Consider the following 25,010-nt stretch of genomic DNA (forward strand, 5'->3'; position numbering starts at 1 on the left):
GGGTGCAGCTTCAACAACACTCAAGAACATAAGAACATAAGAAATAGGAGCAGGAGTAGGCCATCTGGCCCTTCGAGCCTGCCCCGCCATTCAATAAGATCATGGCTGATCTGTCGTGGCTCAGTTCCACTTTCCCGCCCTCTCCCCATAACCCTTAATCCCCTCTCTTATCAAAAACCCATCAACCCGCTTCTTGAAAATATTTAGCGAGGCAGCCTCCACCACTTCAACGGGTAGAGAATTCCAGAGATTCACCACCCTTTGAGTGAAGAAGTTCCTCCTCAACTCCGTTCTAAAACGCCCCCCCTTTATCTTGAGGCTGTGCCCCCTAGTCCTGCTGTCTTCTTTGAGCGGGAAGAGTCTCTCCACCTCTATCCTATCCATCTCATTCATCATCTTATACGTCTCAATGAGATCTCCCCTCATTCTTCTAAACTCTAACGAGTACAAGCCTAGTTTATTCAGCCTCTCCTCATAGCTCAACCCTCTCAACTCCGGTATCAGCCTAGTAAACCTCCTCTGCACTCCCTCCAAGGCCAAAATATCCTTGCGTAAGTACGGCGCCCAAAACTGCACACAGTACTCCAGCTGCGGCCTCACCAATGCCCTATACAGCTGCAGCAAAACCTCCCTACTTTTATATTCAATCCCCTTCGCTATGAAGGCCAGCATCCCATTCGCCTTCCTGACCACCTGCTGCACCTGCAAGCTGGGTTTTTGCGACTCATGCACAAGGACCCCAAGGTCCCTCTGCACCGTCGCCTGCTGCAGTTTTTCGCCATGTAAGTAATAGCCCTTCCTACCATTCTTCCTACCAAAGTGGACCACCTCACACTTGCCAACATTAAATTCCATTTGCCATTTCCTGGCCCATTCGCCCAGCTTATCTAGATCCTTCTGCAGACTCTCCACACCCTCCGCACAATTTGCCGTTCCCCCAATTTTGGTGTCATCCGCAAATTTCGACACCCTACACTCGGTTCCCTCCTCCAGATCATCTATATAAATTGTAAAAAGCTGAGGCCCCAGCACCGACCCCTGGGGCACTCCACTAGTCACCATCCGCCAATCCGAATAGCACCCGTTGACCTCTACTCTCTGCCTCCTATTTGACAACCAATCCTCTATCCACACTAACACCCTACCCCCAACTCCAAGTGCCCTGACCTTCTGCAATAACCTCTTATGAGGTACTTTGTCAAACGCCTTCTGAAAATCCAGAAAGACCACATCCACCGGCTCTCCTCTATCCACCGCCCTAGACACATCCTCATAGAACTCCAGTAAATTTGTCAGACACGACTTCCCTTTAATGAAACCGTGCTGCGTCTGCTCTATCAAGCAATTCCCTTCAAGATGCCTCGCAATTTCCTCCTTAATGACGGATTCTAACATTTTACCTACCACAGACGTTAAACTAACCGGTCTATAATTCCCCGCCTTTTGCCTGGCACCCTTCTTAAACAACGGCGTAACATTAGCCGTTTTCCAATCTTCCGGCACTTCCCCGGAATCAAGCGACGTCTGGAAAATAACCACCAAGGCATCCACTATAACCTCCGCCATTTCTTTCAGAACCCTCGGATGCATTCCATCCGGTCCTGGGGACTTGTCCACAATCAGCCCCTCCAGTCTGTCGAGCACCGCCTCTCTAGTAACAGTAATGTCATTAAGACCCTCCAGTCCTACCACCTTTCCATCTCTAACACCCGGCAAATTATTCACGTCCTCCTCCGTGAAGACAGAAACAAAAAAGTTATTCAATACCTTAGCCATATCCCCATCCCCTACCACTAGGTCCCCTTTCTCATCTTCTAAAGGACCAACGTTCACCCTAGCCAGCCTCTTCCTTTTTATATATTTATAAAAACTCTTGCTATCCTTTTTTATATTAAGTGCTAGCCCAGCTTCATAGTTTCTCCTACCCTCCTTTATCAACTTCTTTGTCAATCTTTGTTGACATTTAAACCTCTCCCAATCCTCTTCACGCCCACTACTCTTAGCTACTCTAAATTCCTCCGCTTTTAATTTAATACTTTCCTTCACCATCCAGGACAAAGCAGCCCACTTGATTGGCAGCACATCTATAAACATTCACTCCACCGACATTCAGTAGCAGCCATGTGGACCATCTACAAGATGCACTGCAGCAATTCACCAAAGATCCTTAGACAGCACCTTCCAAATCCACGGCCACTTCCATCTCAAAGGACAAAAGCAGCAGATACATGGGAACACCACCACCTGGAGGCTCCCCTCTGAGTCACTCACCATCCTGATTTGGAAATACATACCCGTTCTGTCACAGTTGCTGGGTCAAAGTCCTGGAATTTCCTCTTTAATGGCATTGTGGATCAACCCACAGCACATGGACTGCAGCAATTCAAGAAGGCAACTCACCAACACCTTCTCAAGGGCAACTAGGGATGGGCAACAGATGCTGGCCAGCCAGTGGTGTCCATGTCCCACAAATGAAGTTGTAAAAATTTCCAATGTATTGCTGTGCCAAAGACCAAATGATGGCCTTACATTCTGGTCAATTACATGAAAGTTGAAAGTGCCTGCGTGTCGTGGAAGGTAGCAACACCGTTCATACCAATGGCTTGTCCACCATAAGCCAGTGGTCTGCCTGAATGCTGGGACCTGGTGCTGCATACCGGTCTAGTTCATACAATATTCAGCTAGACAAAAGGTTATAATTTATTCCGGTATCAATATTTACCTTCAATCTTGTGTTCCTGCAAATTACATTGTGGGTGGTGAAGTTATCACTATTTCCTGTGACAGTGAATACACTCTCGCAATAGAGTTGTAGTAATTGAGGCAAACACCAGTTTTCTGTCAACAGAAACCCTTTATTGTGTGCCAAACAGAGAGGGGCCAGTGAAGGCAGGGCAGGGTCAGGCAGCATTAACAGAAGAGGAATCTTCATTTTCAGAGGAATCATTGCAGGGATAGCAATGCAGATTCCTCCTCAAGTTCTGCATCAGCCAGGAGACCCGCTTCTTCAGCTTCCACCCCCATCTGGAGGGTCAAAGTTGAAGTCAGTTTTGGGCTGAGGGCTGACACTGTAAGTATTCATCTTCATTGCCGGAAGTGAGGCCGGCTCGGTGGATGCTGCCAGTTGTCTTTTCATGTCATTTTTGAAGTTTTGAACCACCCAATTGCCAGTCCATTTTGCGACAGGTGATAAGGTGCTGTTCAGATGTGCCTGGCACCATGAGAGAGCACAAAGTTCTGGAAATCTCCAGTAGTAAAGGCCATGCTGTTTTCAGAAACCAGGAATCTCTGTACTGAAGCTTTGTTGTAATTTCTCAATCGTTGTCTGAGTAGTTGTAGACCTCATGAGATGCCCCTTCAGCCATTTGGTCTGTGCATCTACCATGATTAAAAACATAGAACCCATAAAGGGCTCCATAAAGCCCACATGTTCACACACCCATGGCCCGCTAGGCCACTCCCATGAGCGTAGGGAGGCTGAGGGAGGGAATTTTTGAAGTTTTCTCGGCACAAGCCGCATCGCTTTAGCAAGCCCATGATGTCAGAGTCAAGACCGGGCGACCAGACGTAATGACTAGCCAGCATTTTCATTTCAGTAACTCCAGTGTGTCCATTATCTGTTAATATTGGACATCGTTCTGGGGGCAGAACAAATCTCAGGACCCCCAAAGGATGATTCTGTTCTCAACACTATTCTTGTTTAGTAAGATAGGGTTTCATTTCTTCAGAGGGTTGTCCTTGAAATCTACCGTGGAGGATCATGTGTCTTATTTAAGATAAGGTGGGATCTTTTTGGTCCAGGCCTTAATCTGCTTTGCGGACACTGGCAAAGAAGTTAGGACCACCACAACCTCTCTAATTCCGGTAATGAAGCCACATTGGTGGACAATAGTTGGTGATTCAGTGCATCATCATTGGCTATCTGGGTTGCAGGGTAATATTCTAGAAGATAGTTGTAAACTGCCGATAACGAGGCCCAGCGCTGTATGTGAGTGGAGGCAATAAGGGGGATTGCCTTGCACTCTTGAAAAGACCAAATAAAGGTTTATAGATGGTAACTATTAAAAGAAAGTCTGATGGAAGTTTTCACACCTAACACGACTGCCAACTTTTTTCAAACTGAGAATACCTTTGGCCTGTGTGTGAAAGGGTCCTGGATGCATACGCAATGGACTTTTCCATCTGGCTTTCCAGAAGTGTGACAGCACCACACGAACCCATATGGGGAAGCGTCACCAGTCAACTGAAGATCTTTCTTAGCATCAAAATGGGCCAATAGGTTAGATTACAGTAACTGATGATCCAAAGGGAGAACTTATATTGACTGGTGGCACTATGCCATTACTACCCTGTCAGTGCCATTTATGTGCTTTTCACTCCTGATGAGGTCAGTCGGAACTATAAGGTTGTTTGATTTGCTGCTTTGGCTGGAATCGCAAGAGTCCAGGAACATAACATAAGAACATAAGAAATAGGAGCAGGAGTAGGCCATCTAGCCCTTCGAGCCTGCCCCACCATTCAATAAGATCATGGCTGATCTGTCGTGGCTCAGTTCCACTTTCCCGCCCTCTCCCCATAACCCTTAATCCCCTCTCTTATCAAGAACCCATCAACCCGCTTCTTAAAAATATTTAGCGAGGCAGCCTCCACCACTTCAACGGGCAGAGAATTCCAGAGATTCACCACCCTTTGAGTGAAGGAGACTGGACACATGTGGTAATTAAGGCCCCCTCAAATTATATACATAAATTGAAAGAGATTTCATCACATGCATGTTCAGCTGGCTCACACGCAGAAACATCATCAAACATCTGTGTAAGATTCTCAGGGATTTCCTCTGATACTTTCATCCTGTGTCAGTCAAGTCTCACTGAGATATTCAAACTTCGAAGCAGTGTCTAGAAAAGGCCCCCATGGACACATTTTCTGAGTAAGAGGTCTCCCAATAAAGACAGATGAGGAGGAATTTCTTCTGTCAGAGGGTCATTAATCTTTGGATATATCTATTAGCTTCCTCATCCTGGAGCTCCAGTCCTCATTTCTGTACAATGTTGTGCAGGGTGCTGCAAACAATAACTATTCTAAAACCTCTTGCTCTATATCGCCAGATCTGTCCAGGCATCTGAATCATATCTTCAGCTTGATTTGTCATTATTTAAATCTTTCCCTGGTTTCTAAGCTTGTGGCCCTTGAGAAGGTAACCCGTAAATAAAAATGTAAGAAATAGGAACAAGAGTGTGCTATTCTGTTCTTTGATTCTGGATTCGTTAAGATCATAATTGATCAGATTATTTTCTGCACTCTACTGTCCTGCCTGAACTCCATACGTTTGCCTCCCTTGTTATCAAATGTCTATCTATCTCAGATTTATGTATTCAATGATCCAATCTACTCACTGTAACTGTGCTTTCTGTATCTTTGGAAGATGAGCCTGATGTGACTGAGCCACATGAAGTTGCTCACATAGCTGAGGTTGGGGAGTGTTTGGACAGAGAAATGTCTGCATTCGGGTTACTGGGTTACGACCATAAGGAACAGGAACAGAACTTCATGTCTGCTCTTAGTAAGTTCATGGCTGATGTAACACTCCTGGGTGGAGTTTTACCGACATGCCCTCCCGACGCTTGTAACGTCGCACCTGAGGCCGATGAAGAATGCGTTCTGTGAGCCTAGTTCTGCATCGGTAAACTCAGGGCCACTAAGTCCATTTTCCTGCCATAACTCCATAACCCTTAATTATCCTACTTATAATATCCATCGATCACAGTCTTAAAAATGTTCAAGGACTCAGCCATCATAATTTTCTGGGGCAAAGAATTCCAAAAATTCACCACACTTCCTCAAATCCATCTTAAGTGAGTGCCCACTTATTCTGTGACTATGCCTTTTGGTCCTATACCTTCCCAGGAGTTGGAGCATCATCTGACATTTACCCTGTGATATTGTTTGAGTGGAGGCGTGTTTTGGTTGGGGTGGATGTTTGAAAAGTGTTCAGGGGTGGATGTTTGGATGGTGATGTGTCATGGTGTTTGTTTGGGTAGTGGTGGGTACAATTGAACGGGTGCGTGGACTGAGGGGACGTTTGTATGATGTTGAAGGGGTGTTTGGGAATGATGTCTGGGTGATGGAGATGTTCTGTGCACATTTCTGGGTGAAGGAAAATAAAGAGAGAACAGAAAAGTCAATTCAAAGAATATGGTAACATTTTAATTGTGATAAATCTCAGACTCACCATTTCGTCGGAGGTTAGATATTTGTTGTTGGAACTTATTCCCAATTGCTGCCAGTTTTGTTGACAACTCAGTGACTAAAAACAGAATAAGTTATCAGAAAGGTAAGTTAAAGATCCAACAGCTAGTGTTATATTTCCAACAGCACATTACATGTATTGGAACACACTGGAGCTGGACAGTACACTACCAGTTTAGTGGGTTTGAAAGCCTTCCCATCATCTGTCTGGCAGCACCAAGCGGGTCAGCGGAGGCCTTGGACCGCTCGACCATCTTGGGTCTATTCAGCGACCAATTAGTGGCTATTTATGGGTCTCATCTCACCCCGCTTATCTATCCCACCATCAACTTAGGCTTTAAAAGATCAGGGCACCCTTGAACCCCCTTCTACCCAAACACACCGCAATCCTGCACATCTTCCTCCACAGCCACCCCCAGCCACACCTCCCCCCCCCCCCCCCCCCACCCCCCACCCCATCCTCCCATCCCTCCTTGCCACCCTGCAGCAGTGTTCCAAAATTTAAGAGACAGGGCCTGGGAGATTAATGATCTATTCGAGGGAATTCAGGAAATTCAAAACACAATTTAATGTGTCCTGGATGAACCTGATCTACCTGAGGTATAATTATCTCTCCAGGGATGGACTAGAAAAACAAATCACAAAACATCAGTGTGTTTTGGATACTCAGGGTACAATCTTACCAAAAATAAGTCTAAGGGGGTAAGCAATTTTACCAAGTGCCAAACGAATGTAAAAACGGGAGGGAATTGTGATAATGTTTGTCCGATTCTTGGAGAGAATAAAGAGCCCAGATGTGACTTTTGCCAGTAGGGGGGAGGGTGCAGAGCGTATCCATGTTGGCAAATGGCTGCTGAGCTGTAGGAGCGCCATTGTGCATGCGAACCAATCTCCCAAAGCACTGTGTTCACACGGTATACTGGGAAATTCTTACCCACCACCCTCAGATCACCGGCCAGGACATCTCCCTCTCACCCTCACTGATTGCTCCTCCAGACAAAGCCTACAACTCACCCTCCCAAATATCACCAATCGTCACCCCAGCTCGCGCTGTTCCCCATTCCTCCCCCGCCTCCCTCCCCCCCACCCCACCGATGCAGAATATTCCATTTCCCTCCTGCCCCTCAGAGCTCCTCCCCAACCATGCCCCCTACCAGTCATGGGCCTATTCAGTGGTTAGCACTGCCAGGATGCTCATTGGGCACTGCCTGGCAATGCCCAAACCATCCCCCCCCCACCACCCCCAGAGGCTTCAATGGCCTCTGACCCTTCCAGGGTGGTCATCACGTCTGGTCCCCATTTGGTGGGGACTATGAGTGATTTGTGCCAGCGAGGTGTAGGTGAGGCCCTCACTGGCTGTGCCGATTATGCTAATGTCATGCTATTCATAACATTGATATGCAAATCTGCTTTGTGCCCTTTTTTTGGGCCAATTCTGCCAGCCAAACAGTTCCAGTTACATTGTGTGTGTGTCGCAAAACAGGGGCGCAAACCTGATTTCTAGTTTTCCACGCAATCGAACTGTCTTGCTGTGCCGGTCAACAGGTGAGATGAGATCATAAGATTGGACCTAGATTTTAACTCCAGCTACAAACTGAAATACAGAATTGGTATTCCAGCCTCTTTCACCCAAACAGCATTATCCTCCTTTGTTGTATCATCTGCTACAAACTTTCCCAACTCAAAAGGATTGCAACATCTCAGGGAAGTGGCGAGAGAATAATCAGGCCCTCTGAAAAATTAAAGATATCTCTGAATTAGAAATATGGAGTTCATACATTTACGCTTCAACTGGATAAATTCCATTTTGAAATCATCATCTGCTGTCTTCATTTCACTAAACAGCTCTGAAACTGAAACAGAAATAAGGAATTAACTCCCAAATATTAGTAAAAATGAATTTGTTTCAAATCAACCGATTATTGTCTTTCGGCATTAGTTTTAGACATGCATTTTCCACTCAAACTGAATGTGAATTTCTATTGTATTATGGTTACTGTTTGTGAGAAGCCCCTTTACCATAAATTAAACCTGTCTCACTGCACATTTGCAGGTCTGGAATTGCCTGCTCCCTGGCTCTATAATGTACTTAAATTGTCACAAATACTTAAGGAGAACTTATCTTCTAGGCTACTCATTCTAATCTCACTCATCCTATTTATATGCAGATTAAAATCATTCATGATTATTGCTATAACTTTCTTACAAGCCCCATTATTTCTTCCTGTACACTCTGATATAGTGTAGCTACAGTGAGAGTGCCTAAAAATTACTCCCACAAATGACAACTTACCATTGCTATTTCATACCTCTACCAAAATTGATTATACATCTTGATCTGCCTAACTAAGGTCATCAATCACAACTTTATTAATGCCCCATGCTTAATTAACCAAGCTCCCAACCACCTTTTCTTAGTTTCCTGTCCTTCCGAATAGAGGGTCATGATTGATTTAGATGAGGAAAAGTGGAAGGAATTTCAAGACAAACATTACTTTTTTTCCTATTCATTCACGGGACATGGACATCACTGTCTGAGCCAGGATATATTGCCTATCTGCATTTGCCTTTGAACTGAGTGGTTTGTCAGGCTATTTTAGAGTCAGCCACACTGCTGTGGATCTGGAGTCACACATAGGCTGAACCAAATAAAGATAGCAGCTTTCCTTCCCTATTTGGCCCAAACAGAACAGCAACAATCAGTTGACTCCTTCAGTGAGATTTTGCTGAATTTCTAAAGATTCTCATGTTACCAGTGGAGAACTGAAGGTGCATTAAATATATATGTCTTGCAACGCAATACAAGAATGGATTAGCACCCGATGACCTTAGAAAACCAGGCATTAGGGGGAAATGGGCTCAATTAATGTGTAAATCCATGGCAACAGGTGTGAAAATTTGGCCTTTCTGAAACAGGTCATAAGCAGGGAAAAGACGATTTTGTGTCTTTCACAAAAATGAGCACTTAAGCTGCAAATCAAAACGACAAGTTTGAAATATTGCCAAAGTTGGAGATGAGATGACCAAGCCAGCAGCAAGAAAATAGTCAATGGAGATTGAGGTACGTTACTGTTCCTGCAGACCATCAAGGAACCTGGTAGAGCTGGGTCAGCTCTACTGACGGACCAACAAACATCATCAGAAGATAACCAACCATGGGGTGGCTGTATTGTAATGGGGAAGGAGGGGAAGGGTTAGCCTTTGTCAAAACAGGGTCCTGGGTAGTACAAAGACCAAAGAACAACACAGCACGGGAAACAGGCCCTTCGGCCCAACGAGCCCACGCCACCATTTCAACATTGTGAGTCCCCTCTCCACCCATGACCCTTGTCAATGCTTATGGCATTCCACATTGGAAACCACATTGAGGGGAGACTAATTTAGGGACAACTTGTTACACCAATCAGCCGAAAAGCACATCTTTGGGGTGTGGGAGGAAACCGGAGCACCCGGAGAAAACCCACGCAAGCACGGGGAGAATGCGCAAACTCCCACAGACACTTAGTGTAATTAAGTTGCCAGTCAAATGCGGGTTAAAAGGACTGCACTGACATCGAATGGAAAGAAGGCTTTGGGTTCGAAGGGATTTCAAAGGCTGTGAGTTTTCTGTGAAGGCTCCGAAACTTGAAACAAATACTGTGTTAAAAGAATGGGGCTGAATGAGCAGCTGTGGAGAAGGGAATCCCCCACACCCCACCCACACCAGTGGAAGTGATTGACTTCTGTAAGTCAGGACTTGAAATGGGTCTTCCCACACCTGCAGCTTCTTAGAGAGAGAAAGGTCAATCTCTTATGCTGTATGGAATCCTGTTGCGATTTGGAAGTCTGCTAAGTGTCCAGGGGCTATGGAGATTAAGCTGACCAGCCCAGTTCAAAGTTTTCACAGCCCACAGACCAGAAAGAAAACTTTGATCAGAAAAGTACTTGAAATCACCATTCCAACAGTGACCTTTAGGGTTCCCAGGGCTGGAAGGGGCAGTCCAGCCAGGACACCCCATTCTGAGGGACAGTGCAGATATCAAACTTTTGCCCCCTGTCTGAATCCATTAAAAACCCAAGACCCCTGGGAGACCCTCCCTCTGCAGGCTGGCAGCAGTAGAGGGGTGCATGAGCACTGGATCTACCTCCTGGACCCCCCTTGGGTTCACCACACCAGGCCAGGGTGTCAGTACCAGAGGCAGCAAAACATTGGCATTTCAAAAAGGGGAAACCTGAGGGGATGGGGTGGTGGGTCATCCTCATATTTGTATGGTGTTGATGAGGTGACCATTCCTATAGTGGTTGGGGGAAGCTGCCCCTCTTTGCTGAGGGATTAGGGATGGTTATAAAGTCATAGAGGTTTACAGCATAGAAACAGGCCCTTCGGCCCAACTTGTCCATGCCACCATTATTTTTGTAAACCCCTAAGCTAATCCCAATTGCCCGCATTTGGCCCATATCCCTCTATACCATCTTACCCATGTAACTATCTTTTTAAAAGGCAAAATTGTACCCGCCTCTACTACTACCTCTGGCAGCTTGTTCCAGACACTCACCAACCTCTGTGTGAAAAAATTGCCCCTCAGGACACTTTTGTATCTCTCCCCTCTGACCTTAAACCTATGCCTTCAAATTTTAGCCTCACCTATCTTTGGGAAAAGATATTGATTATCTACTTTATCTATGCCCTCATTATTTTATAAATCTGGTCAGAGGAAGGAGGGAGGGGGGGTGTGCTTTGCAAACATCATTCTATAGTGGGGGTAAGGGGCCTCTCTATGAGCGCGGAGATTGAAGCGCCTCTGATCTCTGAATATTTGGGTTGGAGAGGATGTTTCACACTTTGCATGAAATTACATGGTGAGTAGCACAGTGGGCGGCACAGTGGCACAGTGGTTAGCATTGCTGCCTCACAGCGCCAGGGACCTGGGTTCGATTCCTGGCTCGGGTCCTTGTCTGTGTGGAGTTTGAATGTTCTCCCCATGTCTGCGTGGGTTTCCTTCGCGTGTCCGGTTTCCTCCCACAGTCCGAGAGTGTTGGTTAGGTGCGTTGGCCATTTTAAATTCTCTCTCAGTGTATCGGAACAGGTGTCAGAGTGTGGCAACTGGGGGATTTTCACAGTAACTTCATTGCAGTGTTAATGTGGGCCTACTTGTGACTCTAACAAATAAACTTTAAACTTTTTACACCTGTGCACTTCCTCTGATGCACCTGGGGAAAGCCTGCCATTGACACTGATCCCATCATGGACTGAACCTGGGGTAGATTTCCTTCCCTAAGCCCTGAAACAGATGGGTTTTATGACAAGTTACAATGGGTCATCATGAGGCTCTTAGACCCAGATTTTAACTGGATTCAAATTTCACCATCTGATATGGTGGGTTTTGAACTCAGACCCCAGAGCATTACCCTGGGTCTCTGGATTATTAGCTCAGTGACAATACCACTATTTCCCTATGCCCTCTATCTCACCCTTCTATTTCTTGTTGGTCAATCTCAGAGGCTCTGCCATCTCATGTCTGGGTGTATTAACTCTAGCTATATGTAGCTGACGCTGGCTTGTTGTGAAGGTTCTGGGCCCATTTCCACGACTTCCTTCCTTCCTGACTGAAATATTCCAAACGCAGTGAGACTAGCAGTCAGTACTGTTCTCACAGCAAGAAATGATAAGCAGCATCCAGAATCTTTGCCTTCTACAGTCAGCCCACCCCTCTTTCCTGAGGGCAAAGACCAACCTCTCACAGAAGGAAGTTCAGTTTTGTTGCTGCTGCTTCACACAGCTCTATATAAAACTTTAAATCATTTAGTGCTGTTCTTCAGATCTATTCAAATCTCCAGCTAACGTGTAAGAAACAATACTTTTCAATGTATGTTACTACATGTGACAATAATCAAGTCAAATCAGCACCAAGTCACATGACACACACTCTGAGTTCTAGAAGCTTTGAGGATAAGAATCCAACTTTCTGCACCGCACTGTCTTTTTAAATGACCTGGCTGATTCGTAGTTGCCGTGAATGCAATTTACATCCTGCCTCCTTTCCCACAACTGTCAATATTAGGAATGTCGTGCTGAAAGGGGGACTTTCAGGTTCCAGTCGAATCTGCCATTTTTATCCCTTCACTGAATCTCCATGACTCCATCAAGGCCAAAGACTGGTCAGATTGATATTTCACACTCACCATTTTTCTTCATCTGGGAAAGTTCCATTTTGAAATCCGCACCTGATGTCTTCATTTCACTGAACAGCTTAGAATCTATAATGGAAATAAGAATTTTACCCTCACGTCTTAGCAGGCTGGATTTGCCTCAATTGTTCCTCTTGGAGAGAAACCTCTTTGTGAAGCTAACCTTGACATTCCCACCCTGTACTCAATTTCCCCATCTCATCCCACCCTTGCCAAGATTGTTGTGAACCATATCTTCCACAGACACTGCATAAATATTAGAGAAAGTTTAGACATTTTATCCAAGGAACCAGAGCTGGCTGATGGTCCATTTTTGTTCCTGGGTTCTCAGAGTTGGAATTCAGCAGGGCCCAATCCCACAATGACCAAAGACTAAAAATTAGTGTTTTGCAACTGAGGCATAATATATCACATCAACATAGACAGATTGGTGAAATCCATAGGAAGATAGCAGAGGCAATGTAATACAAAGAAGTGTGAGATGAGAGGTAAGAAGGGAAATCAGGAAATTATAAAGCTGACAATCTAACATCTGTTATTGATCAGTATCCAGAACAGAACCTGGCCATTCAGCCCAAGCAGTCAATGTTGGCATCTGTGCTCCACTCGAACCTCCTCCCATTGCTCCCCTTTCATATCCATTGTAACCTTCCATACCCTTTCCCTCATTTGTTTGACTCACCTTTCCTCAAAGGCACCTATACTAATTGCATCAGCTAGTCCCTGTCGCATCAAGTTCCACATTATAACCAGACTGATTACAGATGTTGCTTCTGGAATTCCCATTGAATTTCTTGGTTATTGGAACATAATTGAGAGCAGAGTGACTGAATAATTACAAAAATGTGAGTTGATAATAGACTGCCAGCATTGAATTGTTTGAACAAGAAATGGGAATATCAATGGAGATGATTTCCGTGGAATTACAGAATGCATTCAATAAGGTTCCACATAAAAGGCTTGTAGCTAAAATTAAAGATCAGGAAATATTGGCCTTTTAAGAGTTGGTTGAGTAGAAAGTTAGGATAAAGGGTGGAATTATCCGTCTTTTTTCAAAGTGCTGATTGTGATGAGAAAAGCATTGTGCAGTACACTGGCTTCATAGCAAGCTTTTCTCACCATAGTTCTCAAAACTTAGGAAAAAAAATGCTGGATAAATGCCTCAGAACCTACTCCATCAACAATGTGGACTTTCCCAAGATTGGGACACCTCCAATCCCCAGTACTAAGAATAAAATCAAAGAGCCTCCTCCACCCACGCACAGTCACTATTTGTGTCTGCAAAACCCAGGCAAATGCGTAAGGGTTTTACAGAAGGAACTATGCTGGTACCTCAATTATTCAATATATTTATTCATGAATTAGATAGATGGCTATAAATTCAAATCTGATCATACACACATTGTTGGCACAGTAAGTAGGTGGGAGCATAATTTAATAATGTATTTTTGGAACATTAAATGGATGGGCAAATCATGTTAAATTAGCTTAAGTATGAGTTATCCATTTTGGGTAAAAAGAAGTACTTGCTGTGAGCTCAATCTTCTTATTAATAATTTTATGTTTGAGATTAATAGAGTTTTGCTATCCAGGGGTGCTGAGATATCTGGATTAGAATTCGTATCTTCCATAACCTCACTGGATGGTAGAACAAGCTCAAAGATATCATTGCATAAAGCGTTAACAGAATGGATAATATGTAACAAACATCGACCAGACGCTGAGATCAAGCAGTCATGGGCCAGGTGGTCAGGGCCAGTGGTTTTCTACTGGTGTGCATTGGCCATGAGGCAGACTCTGGGAACTGACTTAATTTGAAACACTGCTCGAAAAATGCCTCAAATGCATTCGTTCAGCATCAGAACTGATACTATAAATGAGAAAATGTTTGTGTTAAAAAAACTTCAAACTCTTTACATATATGTTTTGTTGAGCAGAACTCTTGTGCTTTTGGAAAGCCTGCTTTCTACTGTTCTCACTCCTAGTGGTGGAATCAATTTAGTCATTTTTCATGCTATACAATGAACATTCATGACCAAAGAAGATTTTGACTCCTGGTAAGCGTGATACCTTGGCAGGCATCTTGGCAATACTGTCACTGAAAACAGGTAGCAATGGCGGTGCTGCAAGTATAGTCACTGTTCCCACTCAACCCATTTCCAAGCCATGAGGACCCACACACAGATCACTCCTGTGTCCAACTTCTCCTGGCACCTGTTTCCAACTGAACTAAAACTGTTCTCTGTCCCAGTGGTTCCCTGTTGCAAGGCAAAAGCTCATTTTTCTCTGAACCGCAGCTTTCCACTTCAGGGGTCATAAAACTTCATTGAAACGTAGGTTTCCGACAGACTTAATGACAGCTCTTTAAAGTGAAATCAAAACTTAGGTTTTGCCTTGTTTTATCACACAATTGTAGAAATATAAATTAAACTCGAAGCTCTAGTTTGCTAACACCCACAAATACAATGTATTTGAAACTCTCTCTAGTTCTTAATACCTCCTCCCTAAAAAACTTCACAATAGTGAAGGTTTCGTAACAATGGCCTTACATATGCTACAAGCAAACTTATCATAAATATCTAAAAAATAACTTGTTCCAATTGAAATGTGGAGCTTGTTCAAGGAACAGCTACTGCGCGTCCTTTATAAGTATGTACCTGTCAGGCAGGGAGGAAGAGCGAGGGAACCGTGGTTTACTAAAGAAGTTGAACCTCTTGTGAAGAGGAAGAAGGAGACTTATGTAAAGGTGAGACGTGAAGGCTCAGTTAGGGTGCTTGAGAGTTACAAGTTAGCCAGGAAGGAGCTAAAGAGAGAGCTAAGAAGAGCCAGAAGGGGACATGAGAAGTCTTTGGCAGGTAGGATAAAGAAAAACCCTACAGCTTTCAATAGGTATGTCAGGAATAAAAGAATGACTAGGGTAAGATTAGGCTAGTCAAAGACAGTAGTGGGAAGTTGTGCGAGGCGTCTGAAGGGATAGGAGTGGCGCTAAATGAATATTTTTTTGTCAGTATTCACACAGGGCAAATACAAAAGAGACACAGGCTATTAGATTAAACAGCATTGAGGTTCATAAGGAGGAGGTGTTAGCAATTCTGGAAAGTGTGAAAATAGTTAAGTCTCCTGGGCCGGATGGGATTTAGCCTAGTATTCTCTGGGAAGCTAGAGGGGAGATTGCAGAGCCTTTGGCTTTGATCTTTATATTGTCATTGTCTATAGGAATACTGCCAGAAGATTGGAGGATAGCAAATGTTGCCCCTTGTTCAAGAAGGCGGGTAGAAACAACCCTGATAATTATAGAACAGTGAGCCTTAGTTCTGTTGTGGGCAAAGTTTTGGAAAGGATTACAAGAGACAGGATTTATAATCATCTAGAAAGGAATAATTTGATTAGGGATAGTCAACACAGTTTTGTGAAGGGTAGGTCGTGCTCACAAACCTTATTGAGTTCTTTGAGAAGGTGACCAAAGAGGTGGTTGAAGGTAAAGCAGTTGACGTGGTGTATATGGATTTCAGTAAAGCGTTTGATAAGGTTCCCCATGGTAGGCTATTGCAGAAAATGCAGAGGTATGGGATTGAGGGTGATTTAGCTGTTTGGATCAGCAATTGGTTGGCTATAAGAAGACAGAGGGTGTTGGTTGATGGGAAACGTTCATCTTGGACTTCAGTTATGAGTGATGTACCGCAAGGATCTGTTTTGGGGCCACTGCTGTTTGTCATTTTCATAAAAGATTTGGATGAGGGTGTAGAAGGATGGGTTAGTAAATTTGTGGATAACACTAAAGTCGGTGGAGTTGCAGACAGTGCGGAAGGATGTTGCAGGTTACAGAGGAACATAGATAAACTGCAGAGCTGGGCTGAGAGGTGGCAAATGGAGCTTGATGCAGAAAAGTGTAAGGTGATTCACTTTGGAAGGAGTAACTGGAATACAGAGTACTGGGCTAATACTTAGTAGTGTGGACGAGCAGAGCGATCTCGGGGTCCAAGTGCATACATCCCTGAAAGTTGGCACCCAGGTTGATAAGGTTGTTAAGAAGGCGTACGGTGTGTTAGCTTTTATTGGTAGAGGGATTGGTTTTGGAGCCATGAGGTCATGTTGCAGCTGTACAAAACTCTGGTGCGGCTGCACTTGGAGTATTGCGTACAGTTTTGGTTGCCGCATTACAGGAAGGGTGTGGAAGCATTGGAAAAGGTGCAGAGGAGATTTACAGGATATTGCCTGGTAGGAAACTCTCATGAGGAAAGGCTGAGGGACTTGAGGCTGTTTTCGTTAGAGAGAAGAAGGTTAAGAGGTGACTTAATAGAAGTATACAAGATGATCAGAGGACTAGATAGGGTGGACAGCGAGAGCCTTTTTCCTCGGATGGTGATGGTTAGCACGAGGGGACAGAGCTGTAAATTGAGGGGTGATAAATATAGGACAGCTGTCAGAGATAGGTTCTTTACTCAGAGAGTTATAAGGGCATGAAATGCCCTGCCTGCAACAGGAGTGGACTCGCCAATATTAAGGGCATTTAAATGGTCATTGGATAAATGCATGGATGATATTGGAATAGTGTAGATTAGATAGGCTTTTGACTGGTTTCACAGGTCGGGGCAACATTGAGGGTCAAAGGGCCTGGACTACGCTGTAATGTTCTATGTTCTAAAACAAACTAAATGCAGGAAACCAAAGCACACATGTCTTTATTCATAACCCTGCCACAAACTCAATCAGAATCCTTTCTTGTATTGTCCACAGGTGGAGCTGAAACTCTCTGCACACAAAAAGATTTGAACATGGTCTTGGGGTGATTGCCAGGAGAATGATCTCTGAGAAGCTAGAGGAATCTCTGGATTGGAGACACAAGGATCTGTCAGGTTGGGATTTTACACTCACCAGTACTCTTCAACTGGGAAATTTCCATCTTCAAATCAGTGTCCGACACCTTCATTTTACTGAGCATCTGTGTAACTGAAATAGAAACAAGGCTTTAACTCACACATTCGCTTACTCACACATTCGCTCACACTTCATTCGCCTCCCCTGTCCTTAATGGAGAAAATCACACAGCAAGTCTAACTTCTATCTTTCTACCCCAAATTCAATTCCCCACCATCACCGTCCCAGGACTGTTACAAACCACCCTCTTCCATAGAGATCACATGCAAATTAGAGAGAGTTTAGCCATGGTTAGTCCCAGGGACCAGAGCTGGGATCAAGCTACACTATTAAATCTGGATTCGGAATTCAGCAAAGCACAATTCCATCGAGGGAAAAGTCAAAATCAAGAGGCTTTGAGCACAGTGAAATAGATAGATGCAAAAGAGATCAGGTAGACATGGACAAGTGAGCGAATTGAGCAGAGTAAAAATCACCATAGTCCTAGATGACCAAAAGGCTTCTCAGTCCTTTGAGAGGGAGAGCTGACTGCTGGTGATTTAACCTGATGATCACCATACCTCACGGAGGGGCAATGTTGAGAGGAAAGGGCCAGGGATAACCTCAGCCAGTACGGGAATTGAACTCACTCTGTTGGCATCGCTCTGCATCATGTACCAACTGGTCCAGACAACTCTGGGCTAACCAACTCCCCAAGAAAGACGCACACGGGCAGCAGAGAGAATTTAATTTAGAGAGTTTGCAATGTGAGACAAGAGAGGATGAAATGAGGAAATGTTCAATTCTCATCTGTTGTGGCGAAGTTACACAGGATTACGTAGAATATAAACCACAGAACCACATTATTCAGCCTCATCAGTCCATGGCAGTATTTATATTGCACTCAAGCCTCCTCCCATCTTTCCTCAGCTGAATACATAATTTTAATCCTTTATTGCCAGCTCCCTTCTTATCTAGCCTCCCCCAAAATGCATCAATATAATTTGTATCAACCATTCCCTCTGTCAACCAGTTCATCATTTTAATCATTCTGGATAAAGGTTCCATCAGGTTTCTTCCACAAAATACATAGAGTGCAGGAGGAGGCCATTTGGCCCATCAAGTCCATATCAACCACAATCCCATACAGGCCCACATCCTAAATATTTACCCTGCTAATCCTCTGACACTAGGGTCAATTTTTCATGGCCGATGTACCTAAACAGCATGGCTTCCGGACTCTGGGAGGAAACTGAAGCACCCAGAGGAAACCCATGCAGACGTGGGGAGAATGTGCAGTAGTCACACAGACAGTGACCTAAGCCGGGAATCGAATCCAGGCCCCTGGAGCTGTGAGGCAGTAGTGCTAACTGCTATGCCACCGTGCCACCCATAGTTTGCTGATCACACAAAGATTGGTGACACAGTGAGTGGTGGAGGTGGGAGTATAACATTACAATGATAGATTGATAGATTAAGTGACAAAAACATGACAACTGCATTTCAACACTGATTGACGAGGAGCCTCTTGAGCTGTACAGTATGATCAATCCAGCTGACTCCAGTGTTAACATTCTGATAGCTTACAGTTTAAACACTGGAAAGTTATAAACCCTCTGATGGTTATTAAACTTACTGTCCTCCATCTGTGAAATGTTGGTTCTAAGTTCAGCAAGTGAGAGGTTTGTCTCCTCAGATATTCCTGTAACTGTAAGAGAAACATCCCTTTAGATGATGTCACACTGTTTCACCAAGAGACCATTATCACCTTCTCTCCAGATTTACTTTGTAAACGGTGGTATTTCTAAACACATTTATATAAAAGTATAAAAATCTTAAAAAGGAACCACAGAGAGTGAAAATCCCTGACAAACACAATGAAAAATAAAATAACCTCTGGATCACTCAGCAGAAAAAAAGAGATTTGTGTCACACAAGTACCAGGAAATGATCTTCTTCAACAAGAGAGATTCTAATCCCCTCCATTTGAAATTCAATGGCAAATATTTCATCATCAACATCTGGGGTCACCACTGAACAGACACTTAACTGAACCAGCCACAGAAAAGTGGAAAGTGGTGGCGATTTACAGCAGGTCAGAGGCTGTATATTCTAGGTTAATGGATCACCATCTGACTACCTACAAGGCACAGATTGATGGTGTGACAAAACAGTGAATATGCTCAAAAGAATGGAGCATAGGAGGCTTAGGGGTGATCCTATAGAGTACTGTAAAATAATGAGGGGCATAGATCAGCTCGATAGTCAATACCTTTCCCAAAGGTAGGAGATTATAAAACTAGAGGATATAGGTTTAAGGTGAGAGGCGAGAGATACAAAAGAGTCCAGAGGGACAATTTTTCACCCAGAGAGTGGTGAGTGCCTGGAATGAGCTGCCAGAGTTAATAGTAGAGGTGGGTACAATTTTGTCTTTTAAGAAGTGTTTAGATAGTTACATGGGTAAGATGGGTACAGAGGGATTATGGCCAAATGCAGTCAATTGGGATTAGCTTAGTGGTAAAAACTGGGCAGCATGGACAAGTTGGGCCAAAGGGCCTGTTTCAATGCTGCAAACTTCTAACTCAAAGGCATTCAAATATAAAGCATTTTGTATACTTGGGTCTTGCTGCAGCAACACTGATCTCACAGCTATCAGTGTCCCACGGTTGCTGATGGGTGCAAAAGAGTACAGGAGAGACAGAAAGCAATGACAAACATTGAGATAATAATATTCCACCACTGGAGGTGGTGGCACAAAGTGGGTTAAGGATGGAGGGTTGTGAGGAGATATACACTAGCATGTCATTGCAAGGCACTTGGGTGAAATTGGAAAGGCACAGCTCTCCTGGACTGCTGATGTAGGGTCTGGGAGATTTATGAATTAGTTCAAGAACAATATATTGCATTACATTTAATGCTTATTTATTAGTCACAAGTACGGCTTACAGTAACACTACAATGAAGTTATTGTGAAATTCCCATAGTCGCCAAACTCTGGCACCATTCGGATCAATGCACCGAGTCAGCACAAATTTTAGGCTGTGGGAGGAGATTGGAGCACCTGGAGGAAACCCACACAGAGATGGGGAATATGTGCAAACTCCATCCAGAAAGTGACCCAAGGTGGGAATCGAACACAGGTCCCTGGATCTGTGAGGAAGCAGAGCTCACCACTGTGTCACTGTGCCACCCCAGTTATCAGTGCATGGCTCCTAACACAAACTAAATGCAGTAAACCAAAGCACACTCTTTTTATTTGTAACCCTGCCACAAACTGGATCAGAATCCTTTCTTGTTTTGTCCACAGGTGGAGCTGAAACTCTCTGGACACAAAAATATTTGAACATGGTCTTGGGGTGATTGCCAGGAGAATGATCTCTGAGAAGCGAGAGGAATCTCTGGATTGGAGACACAAGGATCTGTCAGGTTGGGATTTTACACTCACCAGTACTCTTCAACTGGGAAATTTCCATCTTCAAATCAGTGTCTGACATCTTCATTTTACTGAGCATCTGTGTAACTGAAATAGAAACAAGGCTTTAACTCACACATTCGCTAACTCACACATTCGCTCACACTTCATTCGCCTCCCCTGTCCTTAATGGAGAAAATCACACAGCAAATCCAACTTCTATCTTTCTACCCCAAATTCAATTCCCCACCATCACCGTCCCAGGACTGTTACAAACCACCTCTTCCACAGAGATCACATGCAAATTAGAGAGAGTTTAGCCATGGTCAGTCCCAGGGACCAGAGCTGGGATCAAGCTACACTATTAAATCTGGATTCGCAACTCAGCAAAGCACAATTCCATAGAGGGAAAAGTCAAAATGAAGAGGCTTTGAGCACAGTGAAATAGATAGATGCAAAAGAGATCAGGTAGACATGGACAGGTGAGCGAATTGAGCAGAGTAAAAATCACCATAGTCCTAGATGACCAAAAGGCTTCTCAGTCCTTTGAGAGGGAGAGGTGGCTGCTGGGGATTTAACCTGATGATCACCATACCTCACGGAGGGGCAATGTTGAGAAGGTGGGGCCTCAGCCAGTACGGGAATTGAGCCCACACTCTTGGCATCATGTACCAACTGGTCCAGACAGCTCTGGGCCAATCAACTCCCCAAGAAAGGTGCGCACGGGTAGCAGAGAGAATTTAATTTCGAGAGTTTGCAATGTGAGATAAAGGAGAATGAAATGAGGAAATGTTCAATTCTCATCTGTTGTGGCGAAGTTACACAGGATTACATAGGATATAAAGCACAGAACCAGGATATTCAGCGTCATCAGTCCATGGCAGTATTTATGTTCCATTCAAGCCTTCTCCCATCTTTCCTCATCTGAATACATAATTTTAATCCTTTATTGCCAGCTCCCTTCTTATCTAGCCTCCCCCAAAATGCATCAATATTGTTTGTATCAACCATTCCCTCTGTCAACCAGTCCATCATTTTAATCATTCTGGATAAAGGTTCCATCAGATTTCTTCCACAGAATACATAGAGTGCAGGAGGAGGACATTTGGTCCATCAAGTCTGTACCAAACACAATCCCACCCAGGCCCTAATCCGACATATTTTATCCTGCTAATCCTCTGACACTAGGGTCAATTTTTCATGGCCGATGTACCTAAACAACATGGCATTCGGACTCTGGGAGGCAACCGAAGCACCCGGAGGAAACCCATGCAGACATGGGGAGAATGTGCAGTAGTCACACAGACAGTGACCTAAGCCGGGAATCGAACCAAGGCCCCTGGAGCTGTGAGGCAGTAGTGCTAACTGCTACGCCACGTGCCGCCCATAGTTTGCTGATCACACAAAGATTGGTGGCACAGTGAGTGGTGGAGGTGGGAGCATAACATTTCAATGATAGATTGATAGATTAAGTGACAAAAACATGACAACTGCATTTCAACACTGATTGACTAGGAATCTCTTGAGCTGTACAGTATGATCAATCCAGCCGACTCCAGTGTTAACATTCTGATAGCTTACAGTATAAATACTTGAAAGTTATAAACCCTCTGATGGTTATTAAACTTACTGTCCTCCATCTGTGAAACGTTGGTTCTAAGTTCAGCAAGTGAGAGGTTTGTCTCCTCAGATATTCCTGTAACTGTAAGAGAAACATCCCTTTAGATGATGTCACACTGTTTCACCAAGAGACCATTATCACCTTCTCTCCAGATTTACTTTGTAAACGGTGGTATTTCTAAACACATTTATATAAAAGTATAAAAATCTTAAAAAGGAATCACAGAGAGTGAAAATCCCTGACAAACACAATGAAAAACAAAATAAGCTCTGGATCACTCAGCAGAAGAGATTTGTGTCACACAAGTACCAGGAAATGTTCTTCTTCAACAAGAGAGATTCTAATCCCCTCCATTTGAAATTCAATGGCAAATATTTCATCATCAACATCTGGGGTCACCACTGAGCAGACACTTAACTGAACCAGCCACAGAAAAGTGGAAAGTGGTGGCGATTTACAGCAGGTCAGAGGCTGTATATTCTAGGTTAATGGATCACCATCTGACTACCTACAAGGCACAAGTTGATGGTGTGACAAAACAGTGAATATGCTCAAAAGAATGGAGCATAGGAGGCTTAGGGGTGATCCTATAGAGTACTGTAAGATAATGAGGGGCATAGATCGGCTCGATAGTCAATACCTTTCCCAAAGGTAGGAGATTATAAAACTAGAGGATATAGGTTTAAGGTGAGAGGCGAGAGATACAAAAGAGTCCAGAGGGACAATTTTTCACCAAGAGGATGGTGAGTGTCTGGAATGAGCTGCCAGAGGTAGTAGTAGAGGTGGGTACAATTTTCTCTTTTAAAAAGCATTTAGACAGTCACATGGGTAAGATGGGTTCAGAGGGATGTGGGCCAAATGCAGGCAATTGGGATTAGCTTAGTGGTAAGAACTGGGCAGCATGGACAAGTTGGGCCAAAGGGCCTGTTTCAACGCTACAGAATTCTAACTCAAAGGCATTCAAATATAAAGCATTTCGTACACTTGGATCTTGCTGCAGCAACACTGATCTCACAGCTATCAGTGTCCCACGGCTGCTGATGGGTGCAAATGGGTACAGGAGAGACAGAAAGCAATGACAAACATTGAGATAATAATATTCCACCACTGGAGGTGGTGGCACAAAGTGGGTTAAGGATGGAGGGTAGTGAGGAGATATACACTAGCATGTCATTGCAAGGCATTTGGGTGAAGTTGGAAAGGCACAGCTCTCCTGGACTGCTGAAGTAGGGTCTGGGAGATTTATGAATGAATTCAAGAAACTCAGCAAACTCTAAGCACAGGACATTGAGGGCTGGATACAACTATTCCATCTGCCCCTAAGTCTGACTCATCGAGATAAACATGCACTATATTGCATAACATTTAATGCTTATTTATTAGTCACAAGTATGGCTTACATTAACACTACAATGAAGTTACTGTGAAATTCCGCGAGTCGCCACATTCTGGCGCCTGTTCAGGTCAATGCACCTCGCAGCACAACTTTCAGTTTGTGGGAGGAAACTGGAGCACCCGGAATAAACCCATGCAGGGATGGGGAGAATGTGCAAACTCCGACCAGAAAATGACCCAAGGCGGGAATTGAACACGGGTCCCTGGCGCTGTGAGGCAGCAGTGCTCACCACTGTGTCACTGTGCCACCCCAGTTATCAGTGCATAGTTCCTAATACAAACTAAATGCAGGAAACCAAAGCACACTCTTTTTATTTGTAATCCTGCCACAAACTGGATCAGAATCCTTTCTTGTTTTGTTCACAGGTGGAGATGAAACTCTCTGGACACAAAAAGATTTGAACATGGTCTTGGGGTGATTGCCAGGAGAATGATCTCTGAGAAGCTAGAGGAATCTCTGGATTGGAGACACAAGGATCTGTCAGGTTGGGATTTTACACTCACCAGTACTCTTCAACTGGGAAATTTCCATCTTCAAATCAGTGTCCGACATCTTCATTTTACTGAGCATCTGTGTAACTGAAATAGAAACAAGGCTTTAACTCACACATTCGCTAACTCACACATTCGCTCACACTTCATTCGCCTCCCCTGTCCTTAATGGAGAAAATCACACAGTAAGTCCAACTTCTACCTTTCTACCCCAAATTCAATTCCCCACCATCACCATCCCACGACTGTTACAAACCACCTCTTCCATAGAGATCACATGCAAATTAGAGAGAGTTTAGCCATGGTTAGTCCCAGGGACCAGAGCTGGGATCAAGCTACACTATTAAATCTGGATTCAGAATTCAGCGAAGCACAATTCCACAGAGGGAAAAGTCAAAATCAAGAGGCTTTGAGCACAGTGGAATAGATAGATGCAAAAGAGATCAGGTAGACATGGACAGGTGAGCGAATTGAGCAGAGTAAAAATCACCATAGTCCTAGATGACCAAAAGGCTGCTCAGTCCTTTGAGAGGGAGAGCTGGCTGCTGGTGATTTAACCTGATGATCACCATACCTCACGGAGGGGCAATGTTGAGAAGGTGGGGCCTCAGCCAGTACGGGAATTGAGCCCACACTCTTGGCATCATGTACCAACTGGTCCAGACAGCTCTGGGCCAATCAACTCCCCAAGAAAGGTGCACATGGGTAGCAGAGAGAATTTAATTTAGAGAGTTTGCAATGTGAGGTAAGAGAGAATGAAATGAGGAAATGTTCAATTCTCATCTGTTGTGGCGAAGTTACACAGGATTACATAGG

General features: G+C 44.2%; 1 protein-coding gene across 1 annotated transcript in view; it reads right to left on the bottom strand.

Moving 5' to 3' along the window:
- LOC145360912 (uncharacterized) overlaps positions 1-25,010 on the bottom strand; it is a 56,710-nt gene that overhangs the window by 13,284 nt on the left and 18,416 nt on the right. Inside the window, exon 3 of the mRNA XM_080216415.1 lies at positions 6,233-6,307. Coding sequence (XP_080072541.1) covers positions 6,233-6,307 — 75 coding nt within the window. The remainder of the gene's footprint in view (positions 1-6,232; positions 6,308-25,010) is intronic.

This window comes from Carcharhinus amblyrhynchos, chromosome 33 (assembly GCF_965287045.1).
Source record: "Carcharhinus amblyrhynchos chromosome 33, sCarAmb.v2.hapA, whole genome shotgun sequence".
In the NCBI taxonomy this organism is placed as follows: domain Eukaryota; kingdom Metazoa; phylum Chordata; class Chondrichthyes; order Carcharhiniformes; family Carcharhinidae; genus Carcharhinus; species Carcharhinus amblyrhynchos.